The 10912-nt window shown below is 46.8% G+C and overlaps 2 protein-coding genes and 4 non-coding genes across 6 annotated transcripts; 1 reads left to right on the forward strand and 5 right to left on the reverse strand.

Moving 5' to 3' along the window:
• The first annotated feature begins 4587 nt into the window (after nt 1-4587).
• On the forward strand, nt 4588-9722 carry LOC127312821 (endoglucanase 18). The gene is made up of 5 exons (XM_051343378.2): nt 4588-5025; nt 5103-5386; nt 8198-8780; nt 8874-9040; nt 9111-9722. The coding sequence occupies exons 1-5, from the start codon at nt 4842-4844 to the stop codon at nt 9441-9443; spliced, it is 1551 nt and encodes a 516-aa protein (XP_051199338.1). The 5' UTR covers nt 4588-4841; the 3' UTR covers nt 9444-9722.
• TRNAQ-CUG (transfer RNA glutamine (anticodon CUG)) lies at nt 5524-5595 on the reverse strand. The gene has a single exon. It is a non-coding gene; the product is annotated as a tRNA-Gln (tRNA).
• On the reverse strand, nt 6167-6238 carry TRNAQ-CUG (transfer RNA glutamine (anticodon CUG)). Its single transcript has one exon. It is a non-coding gene; the product is annotated as a tRNA-Gln (tRNA).
• Nucleotides 7650-7721, reverse strand: TRNAQ-CUG (transfer RNA glutamine (anticodon CUG)). The gene has a single exon. It is a non-coding gene; the product is annotated as a tRNA-Gln (tRNA).
• TRNAQ-CUG (transfer RNA glutamine (anticodon CUG)) lies at nt 7927-7998 on the reverse strand. Its single transcript has one exon. It is a non-coding gene; the product is annotated as a tRNA-Gln (tRNA).
• Nucleotides 9723-9776: 54 nt separating the features above from the next.
• On the reverse strand, nt 9777-10706 carry LOC127312822 (uncharacterized). The gene has a single exon (XM_051343379.2). It carries the CDS (start codon nt 10624-10626, stop codon nt 10060-10062), a length of 567 nt encoding a protein of 188 aa, XP_051199339.1. The 5' UTR covers nt 10627-10706; the 3' UTR covers nt 9777-10059.
• Between the last annotated feature and the right edge of the window lie 206 nt (nt 10707-10912).

Here is a 10912-nt window from a genome sequence, read left to right on the forward strand (position 1 = left end):
CAAGCTTAGAGCTTTCACTCTCCTTGATCATGGTGTATATCATCCTCCTCTCTTGATCCTTGAAAACTTCCTCCACACCAAACTTAAAGCAACTCATTAGAGGGTTAGTGCACAATTAAAATTCACATATTCAGAGGTGACACAATCATTATTTATACTTCTGGACATTGCACAAAGCTACTGAAAGTCAATGGAATAAAGAAATCCATCAAGCATGACAAAACAGGCAATGCAAAATAAAAGGCAGAATCTGTCAAAACAGAACAGTTCGTAAAAACGAATTTCTAACAGGCATCAGACTTGCTCAAATGAAAAAACGTAAAACTAATGAAAGTTGCGTACATATCTGAGGATCACTCACGTAAATTGGCATAATTTTCTGAGTTTTCTACAGAGAATTAGACCCAGATTCGTGACAGCAAAGAAAACTGTTTCTGCGCAGTAATCCAAATCTAGTATCATACTTTTATTAGAGACTTTACTTGGCACAACAATGCAATAAAACTAAGATAAGGAGAGGTTGCTACAGTAGTAAACAACTTCCAAGACTCAAATATAAAACAAAATTACTGTAGTAAAAACATGGGTTGTCTCCCATAAGCGCTTTTCTTTAACGCCTTTCAGCTAGGCGCAGAAAGTGTGTATCAAGTGTTATCAAAGGATGGTGCATCTACAGCGGGATGCGGAGTTTTCTCAACCATGCATAGTATATTGGATACATAAGTTTTAGCGTCTCCCTTTTCATTAGTCTTGGGCTTGCTACTCTCATCAAACAAATTTTCGGGGACAAGCCAAGCATAGTTATTTTCTAGTGCATCATTCATAGCTAAGAGTTTACAAGGTATTGGTGCTTTGATCTCCCCGGCAACGGCGCCAGAAAAAGAGCTGTTGACGTGGGAGTCGTAGCTTCCTTGTGACGGTAAAGCACTCGTCCGTTGGGAACCCCAAGAGGAAGGTATGATGTGTACATCAGCAAGTTTTCCCTCAGTAAGAAACCAAGGTTTATCGAACCAGTAGGAGCCAAGAAGCACGTTGAAGGTTGTTGGTGACGGAGTGTAGTGCGGCGCAACACCAGGAATTCCGGCGCCAACGTGGAACCTGCACAACAAAACCAAAGTACTTTGCCCCAACGAAACAGTGAGGTTGTCAATCTCACCGGCTTGCTGTAACAAAGGATTAGATGTATAGTGTGGATGATGATTGTTTGCAGAGAACAGTAAAACAAGTATTGCAGTAGATTGTATTCGATGTAAAAGAATGGACCGGGGTCCACAGTTCACTAGAGGTGTCTCTCCCATAAGAAATAGCATATTGGGTAAACAAATTACAGTTGGGCAACTGACAAATAGAGAGGGCATGACAATGCACATACATGACATGATGAGTATTGTGAGATTTAATTGAGCATTACGACAAAGTACATAGACCGCTATCCAGCATGCATCTATGCCTAAAAAGTCCACTTTCAGGTTATCATCCGAACCCCTTCCGGTATTAAGTTGCAAGCAACAGACAATTGCATTAAGTATGGTGCGTAATGTAATCAATAACTATATCCTCGAACATAGCATCAATGTTTTATCCCTAGTGGCAACAACACATCCATAATCTTAGAGGTTCTTGTCACTCCTCCAGATTCACGGAGACATGAACCCACTATCGAGCATAAATACTCCCTCTTGGAGTTACAAGCATCAACTTGGCCAAAGCATCTACTAGTAACGGAGAGCATGCAAGATCATAAACAACACATAGATTGATAATCAACATAACATAGTATTCTCTATTCATCGGATCCCAACAAACACACATGTAGCATTACAGATAGATGATCTTGATCATGATAGGCAGCTCACAAGATCAGACAATGAAGCACAATGGGGAGAAGACAACCATCTAGCTACTGCTATGGACCCATAGTCCAGGGGTGAACTACTCACACATCAATCCGGAGGCGACCATGGCGGTGTAGAGTCCTCCGGGAGATGATTCCCCTCTCCGGCAGGGTGCCGGAGGTGATCTCCAGAATCCCCCGAGATGGGATTGGCCGCGGCGGCGTCTCAGTATGTTTTCTCGTATCGTGGCTCTCGGTACTGGGGGTTTCGCGACGAAGGCTTTAAGTAGGCGGAGGAGATAGATCAGGGGGCCGCCCGAGGGGCCCACACCATAGGTTGGCGCGGCCAGGGCCTGGGCCGCGCCGCCCTATGGTTTGGCCACCTCGTGGCCCCACTTCGTCTCTCCCTCGGACTTCTGGAAGCTTCGTGGAAAAATAGGAACCTGGGCTTTGATTTCGTCCAATTCCGAGAATATTTCCTTACTAGGATTTCTGAAACCAAAAACAGCAGAAAACAGCAACTGGCTCTTCGGCATCTCGTTAATAGGTTAGTGCCGGAAAATGCATAATAATGACATATAATGTGTGTAAAACATGTGAGTATCATCATAAAAGTAGCATGGAACATAAGAAATTATAGATACGTTTGAGACGTATCAGTAGGTCAGGGGGCGACGCGAGGGACCCACACAGTAGGGTCGCGCGGCCAGGACCTGGGCCGCGCCGCCCTAGCGTGTCATCGCCTCGTCGCCCCACTTCGTTTCCCTTTCGGACTTCTGGAAGCTTCGTGGAAAAATAAGATCCCGGGCGTTGATTTCGTCCGATTCCGAGAATATTTCCTTACTAGGATTTCTAAAACCAAAAACAGCAGAAAACAGCAACTGGCTCTTCGGTATCTTGTTAATAGGTTAGTGCCGAAAAATGCATAAAAATGACTTAAAGTATGTATAAAACATGTGTGTATCATCATAAAACAAGCATGTAACATAAGAAATTATCGATACGTTGAAGACGTATCAGGGACCGAGCATGCATTTAACTCCTAACGAGTTTTGGGAAGATCATTGGATTCCCACAAGTCCAACAAGGAAGGTATTCACACCAAGAGGACATATTATCCTAGGAACTGTAGATGAGCTATTGATCCGACCACTACTAATTGGGATGAGGAGCTCATTTGATCCCTCTTTATTCAGATGGATGCCCAAAGAATTCTGAAAATACCCTTAAGTATAAATCTGACTGAGGATTTTGTGGCTTGGCATTATACAAAAACTACACCTTTTCTGTCCGATCAGCCTATCATATTCAATGGAATCACTCCTTTGGTGATAAAATGCGAAGAAGAGACGGACAGGGGTCAACTCAAATCAATCCGGTTTGGGAAATACTATGGAACTTAAACATTCCGAGTAAGGTTAAAATTTTCTTATGGAAGGCTTTGAATGGGGTACTCCCTGGTATGTCTATATTGGCGAATCGGCATGTCAAAGTATCACCTCAATGTCCAGTATGCAAGAATGGACCAGAGGATATATGTCATATTCTGTTTGGGTGTTTAAGAGCAAAGGAGGTTTGGGAAGAACTCGGTATGAAGGAAGTGATTGAGCATGCAATGTCAGTGGACAGATCGGGTTCTGTTGTCTTGGAGCATATCCTCCGATCGCCCAACACTAACATACCACAGCTACAACACGTTACTCTACATGAAATTATAGCGGTAGGAGGCTGGTACATATGGTGGGAGAGAAGAGAACTAGTAAAAGGGGAGTCTGTTAGTCACCCGAAAATGTCAGCCTTTGCAATCAAGGCGATAACTGCAAATTATGAAGCTGCAAATAAGAATTCAGTTGAGAAAGAGATTAAGTGGTTAAGGCCGAATAGAGGAAAGCTGAAACTGAATATTGATGCTGCTTACTACCCTAATGGTTTGGGTTCTGTTGCAGGGGTCTTGAGAGATAGTAAAGGAGAAGTCCAGGGGGGATTCTGTCGGCCTTCGACAACCTTCTTAGCGCGGCAATGGCGGAGGCAAAGGCATTATATGATGGCTTGGCTTTCCTGGAGCGTTTTGGATGCTTGTCTTGCCAAGTAGAAGCGGATGCCTTAGAAGTGATCCAAGCCTGTAATGGAGATGTGGATATAAATAGCCCCTATGCCGCTATTCTGGCTGACTGTTTCCAGAAAGCTAGTGAGATGGAAGAAATATCTTTTCTGCATTGTCATAGAGAAGCAAATCAAGTGGCGCATGAACTGGCAAAATTGGCGTACACCAATAGAGAGAACAGGGTTTGGGAGGGTGATACACCTGCTGTTATTCTGCCCTTTGTAATTAATGATGTGAATCTGTTCACAACCCTGTAATCTGTACTCTTGTTTATCAGACGGCAAGTATTAGACGCACTTTTTTCCTTCCAGCATACCGAAAGGGGCTGGAAGTTTTTTAATGAGGCGGCTTGCTGACCTTAATATATATGTTATGATTTCAAAAAAAAAAACTCCCAACTAGCAGCATCTCCCTGGACCCTGGAACCCATATTTTGAACCAGTCCGTGTGCATCCAAGGACATAAAACAGGACACAACTAGTCTTACGACCCACGAACAATCTCTGCAACGGATACCATTTCCATTTGTCAGGGAGACAATGATGTACATTGTGCGCGCCTGCAGCCTGCATTTATCTACGTGGCAACCTGGAAACTGCACCCATAAAAAGGATCGATCACAGGTGTCAGCAACTGATCATGGGGAGACGGTCATGGCCAGCCTCTAACTCCCCACCCACGCGCGCGCGTCTCTGTCCTCCCCATCGCCGGCGGCACGTCTGCGCCCCCGCCCGCGCTGTCGGTTACCTCGACCGACGTCGCGGCTAATCAGTTCGCGACGCGTGCGGTTGCCTGCGTGGTTTTAATCCTCCTTTCATGGATGCAACCGATCGGCCGCGCACAGGCAGGGAATAAATTACTATCTCGCCAGAGAAGCTTGGAGGGATCGATCGATTGACAACAATGGCGCGCTGCGTGCGGTGCTGCTGCTGCCTCCTGGTGCTGCTGCTCGTGGCGCTCGGCGTCACGGCCGTCGTCGTGTTCCTCCGCCACAGGAACGGCGGCGGCCCCGTCGTCCCCGGCGGCATCGATCGCAAGTACGCCGAGGCCCTCGCCGTCGCCCTGCAGTTCTTCCAGGTCCAGAAATGTACGCACGCTCGCACATTTCTCTGCATTATAATCTCTGCGATTCGGGTGGCATCTGACGATCGGTTCAATTATCAGCCGGGAAGCTGGTGAACAACAAGATCCCGTGGAGGGGCGACTCGGCGGAGGACGACGGGCAGGAGGCCGGGCTGGACCTGTCCAAGGGGATGTACGACGCCGGCGACCACATCAAGTTCGGCTTCCCCATGGCGTTCACGGCCACCATGCTGTCGTGGTCCGTCCTCGAGTACGGCGGCGCCATGCAAGCCGCCAAGCAGCGGGACGCCGCCCTCGACGCGCTGCGCTGGATCATGGATTACCTCCTCAACGCGCACCCCTCCGCCGATGTCCTCTACATTCAGGTGATGATCGCGCAAAAATTAATAATGCAGTTTCCTTACTATTTATTTGACCGCATATCACGTTGGTCGTTTGAAGTTCTTGATTTTTAGACCAGCAAAGAAATTTGAAGAACAAGAAGAAAAAACTCAAAAAAATTAGGTCCCACCGAGACTTGAACTCGGGTTACAAGATTCAGAGTCTTGTGTCCTAACCACTAGACCATGGGACCGCTTGTGATATGAGGAGCACTGTTATATTCCTATTAGGTAAATACACCTTTTGCAGAAATATGTTCAGAAATGGCGCCCCAAATAAAGTAAAACTCTGCTGATGGATAGATAACACTAGCTTAGCACCGATCTAGAGGAGCGAAACGGAGTTTGTGCAATTCACAAAAAAGGTTATGAATTAGGTCACATTGAGATCAAATTTAGTCTTGAGTCCTAATCACCAGACCACGGGACCTATGGTGATTTGTGTGTTCATGCTCAGTTACTTATTCATGTAAAAACTTTGTTGCACAAAAGTATTCAAGTATGGCACCCATAGTTAAATTTAAACTTGCTAGTTGGAATCATTAACACTAATTTACCACTGATCTTGACGAGCAAAACTAGCAAACTTTCTTGCACGAAAAATTCAGGTATGGCACCCCAGATTAAATTAAAACTGCCCTTAAAACTTTTCTTGATGGAGTAATTAACATTAGTTTACCACTGACCTAGTTGAGCAAAAGTAGTAAAACATCGTTTCTGCAATATATAGAAACTTGGACAAAGAAGAAAAAAAGAAAAAAAATCAGGTCCCACCGAGACTTGAACTCGGGTTACAAGATTCAGAGTCTTGTGTCCTAACCACTAGACCATGGGACCATTCGTGCTGAAAAATTTCCTGGTACACTACTTAATTTCTCCTAGTCTAGTTAGATTTTTTGATTTTTAGACAAGTCAAAAGTAAGGTGGAGAGGCAAAATAAATTAGGCCGGTGAATGTTAATGTTTCTGTTCTCTTGCTTTTTGTTGTTAGAGTTCTTGAGTTTTTGACTAGGTGTGATATTTGGATCACTGCTTCCTACCTATTAGGGAAATACACTTTTTGTAGAAATATGTTCAGAAATGGGGCCCCAAATAAAGTAAAACCTTCTTGATGGATAGATAACACTAATTTAGCATCGATCTAGAGGAGAAAAACTAGCAAACCAGAGTTTGTGCAGTTCATGTAAAGGTTATGAATTAGGTCCCACCGAAACCTAATTCAATCTTGTGTCCTAATAACTACATCACGGGACCTACGGTGATTCATGCCCAGTTACTTATTCATATGCAAACTATCTTGCACAAAAGTATTCAGGTATGGCACCCATAATTAAATTAAAACTTGCTAGTTGGAATAATTAACACTAGCACAGACATAGATGAGCAAAACTAGAAGAACTTTCTTGCACACAAAAATTCAGGTATGACAACGCAAATTAAATTAAAACTTTCCTTAAAGCTTTGCTCAATGGAATATTTACGTCAGTTTAGCACCGACTTAGATCAATAAAACTAGCAAAACCACTTTTGTTAATGTTTCTGTTCTCTTGCTTTTTGTTGTTAGAGTTCTTGAGTTTTTGACTAGGTGTGATATTTGGATCACTGCTTCCTACCTATTAGGGAAATACACTTTTTGTAGAAATATGTTCAGAAATGGGGCCCCAAATAAAGTAAAACCTTCTTGATGGATAGATAACACTAATTTAGCATCGATCTAGAGGAGAAAAACTAGCAAACCAGAGTTTGTGCAGTTCACAGAAAAGGTTATGAATTAGGTCCCACCGAAACCTAATTCAATCTTGTGTCCTAATAACTACATCACGGGACCTACGGTGATTCATGCCCAGTTACTTATTCATATGCAAACTATCTTGCACAAAAGTATTCAGGTATGGCACCCATAATTAAATTAAAACTTGCTAGTTGGAATAATTAACACTAGCACAGACATAGATGAGCAAAACTAGAAGAACTTTCTTGCACACAAAAATTCAGGTATGACAACGCAAATTAAATTAAAACTTTCCTTAAAGCTTTGCTCAATGGAATATTTACGTCAGTTTAGCACCGACTTAGATCAATAAAACTAGCAAAACCACTTTTGTACAATATATAGGAACTTGAGCACGAGAAAATAATATGAAAAGGAGAAAAACACTGACCTAGATGAGAAAAACCAGCAAGACCACGTTTGTGCAATATATAGAATCTTGAACACCAGAAGAAAAAAAAAGAAAGACAAAAAAATTAGGTCCCACCGAGACTTGAAATCGGGTTACAAGATTCAGAGTCTTGTGTCCTAACCACTAGACCATGGGACCATTCATGGTGATTACGTCCAGATATGTACTTATTTTTTGTGCGTCATGTTAGACTTTTTGTCTTTTTGGATAAGTCAAAAAAAAAATCAGGTGGAAAGGCAAAAGATTGGGTTGGTGATGTTTTGTTCTCTTGTTTCTTGCCATGTCATGTTGGAGTTCTTGATTTTTTGACGAGGCAAAAAAAATGATATAAGCAGAAAAAATTAGGTCCCACCGAGACTTGAACTCGGGTTACAAGATTCAGAGTCTTGTGTCCTAACCACTAGACCATGGGACCTTTGCTGTTTCTTTGCGCTCCATTTTGTTAGTATCCTTGTTTGCACAAACATTGTTCAGCGATGGCGCCACAAATATCCTTTGCTCGACAGAACACTAGTTCAGCGCTGATATACACGAGAAAAACGAGTAAAAACGCGATATGCAATTACCAAAACCAATTCTGAAATCTGAAGAGGAACATGTGTGATCATCATCAGGTAGGCGACCCTGAAGCCGACCACAAGTGCTGGGAGAGGCCGGAGACCATGTCCGAGAAGCGGCCGCTGACCAAGATCACCGCCAAGTCCCCCGGCAGCGACGTGGCGGCCGAGACGGCGGCCGCCATGGCCGCGGCGTCGCTGGTGTACAAGCCCATCAACGAGTCATACTCGTCTTCCCTCCTCGAGCACGCAGAGCAGCTCTTCGCCTTCGCCGACCGGCACAGGGGTGCCTACACGCGCACCTTCCCGGAGCTCAGCAAGTACTACAACTCCACCACGTACCAGGACGAGCTCCTGTGGGCGAGCGGCTGGCTCTTCCACGCCACGGGGAACAACAGCTACCTCGCGTACGCCACCGGCAAGAACGGCGAGGACTTCGCCGACCTCGGTAACCCCAGGTACTTCAGCTGGGACGACAAGCGACCGGGGACGCAGGTTCTTCTGTCGAGGGCGAGCTTCTTTGCGTCGCAGGGATCTGGTCTCGCCACGGACAATGGCCTCGAGTCGTACAAGCAGACCGCCGATGCCGTCATGTGCATTCTCCTGCCGGACTCTGAAACTGCCGCATTCAGAACTGAAGGTAAGGATCTTGCTGCATCTTCGCGCCAAACTGATTGAAGAAGAAACCAATGAAGTAGTGAAGTAATTCGCATGTGGTTTGGAACGGTTTCAGGGGGGTTGCTGTATGTCGCCGAGTGGAACTCGCTCCAGCACCCGGTGGCCTCCGCCTTCCTCGCCGCCGTTTACAGCGACTACATGCTGACCTCGGGGAAGACAGAGCTCAGGTGCGGCGGGCAGAGCTTCGCGCCGGCGGACCTGCGCAAGTTCGCCCAGTCCCAGGTAACACCAGTGCTCTGTTCCGACATTCTTCAGAGAAATGGCAGAACCTGAACATGTTTGTGACTATCAGGCGGACTACGTGCTGGGGGATAACCCGATGAAGCTGAGCTACCTGGTCGGGTACGGCGACAGCTACCCGCAGCGGGTGCACCACCGGGGCGCGTCGATCCCGGCGGACGTCGACACGGGGTGCGGCGGCCAGGAGTGGCTCAACACGGCGGAGGCCAACCCGAACGTGGCCATGGGCGCGCTCGTCGGAGGCCCCTTCAAGAACGACTCGTTCGTGGACGAGCGGCAGAACGTGATGCAGAACGAGGCCACCACGTACAACAGCGCCCTCGTCGTCGGCCTCCTCTCCAGCCTCCTCACCACCTCCTCCGTCGCGCAGTCCTTGTCGTCGTGATTGATTCGATGCTCTCGATGGAGTCCTAACCTGCTAGCCAACTAATTATTTGTGTAGATTAAGTGATCAACTCGTGGTCCAACTGAATTACTGAACTGATATATGATTTTACCAGTCACTACGACTCAGTAGGAGATCACACTGAATTGTGTAGGTTGTTGTATTGTACTATCGTGGAAGAATTCAGAATCTGTACATGGCATTATGGTAATATGATAGTACTGACAAGAGTGTTAGCCTGTAAATCTGTTGTTTACATTGTGATCTTCAACTTCAGAACTGTTGCATCAGATTCAGGTCATCGAATTTACATGTCAATAAAAACCCCCAAAATAAAAGAAATAGAGCTGCAGTTATGTAAATTATTCAGGAATTCAGGACGCAACAGTACTTACATCCACGATTGCCAGCGAAAGATCAAAATTTTAGCTCCAAAATTATGCAGACGGACACATTCATCCATCTATAGCAAGTTCGTAATCACATAAGAGCAGCTCAGCAATCATTCATCAATCCTGCTGTTCGTCGATCCATTCATATCCGCTGCACTATCTAATTGACTAGAAATCTAGGTACATACTGGACACTCCACAGGCACGGCCCGTCGGCGCTCTCACTACGAGCCGCGCAAGACGTCGGTGGGCGCCAGCGGCGGTGCGTCGAGCTGGTAGAGCCCGGTGAGGGGCCCGACGAAGCGGAAGAGGATCCAGGCGCCGGCCATGATGAAGATGGAGGCGTAGGCGAACTTGTTGAGCCAGAAGAGCGCGCCCTTCTCGCCGACGTACAGCTCCACGGCCTTCTCGGGCAGGCTCATCTCGTCCCACCCCTTCTTCTTGCGCTGCTTCTCCCTCCTCGGCGCCGCCGCCTCGGAGGCCTTCGGCTTCGTCTTGCCCCTCATCATCCTCACCTCCACCGGCGGCAGGTACACCATCTCCGGGGCGCGGCGGGCCTGGTTCCTGGCGGCGAGACGGTTCTTGACGCTGCTGGGGCTGGAGTTGGAGGGTGGCTTGGGCTGGGTGTCCGTGGCGGGCTCGGACGCGGCCGTGGAGGTTTCGCCGGAGTTGCCATCGGGCGCGGCGCTGGGGACGTGGGAGCGGCGGTGGCGGGTGCGGAGGAGGACGGGCTTGGAGGCGGAGCCGTGGGCGAGGAGAGGGAGCGGGGAGGCGAGGAGAAGGTGCTTCATGGCGTCGCCGGATGGTGCCTGGTTTTCTTGGCGCCGTTCTGACGATGGGGTTTGGGTGGCTGGGGAGATAGTAGGGACGGGCTGATCAACTGCACGGCCCGTCGACGGTCCGATGGAGATTTCAACGGCTCAAATTAAACCACCGGCATAAATGGAAAAGGAAAAGTCGTGTATCTGGTTAATTATCGAATTTGAGCGAATTCTTGCAAATTCGGTCTAAATTATGCACCAAGAATCATAATATTCACTATTATGCCATGCAGCTCGAACACTAATTGCACATAAT

This window comes from Lolium perenne, chromosome 7 (assembly GCF_019359855.2).
Source record: "Lolium perenne isolate Kyuss_39 chromosome 7, Kyuss_2.0, whole genome shotgun sequence".
NCBI lineage: Eukaryota > Viridiplantae > Streptophyta > Magnoliopsida > Poales > Poaceae > Lolium > Lolium perenne.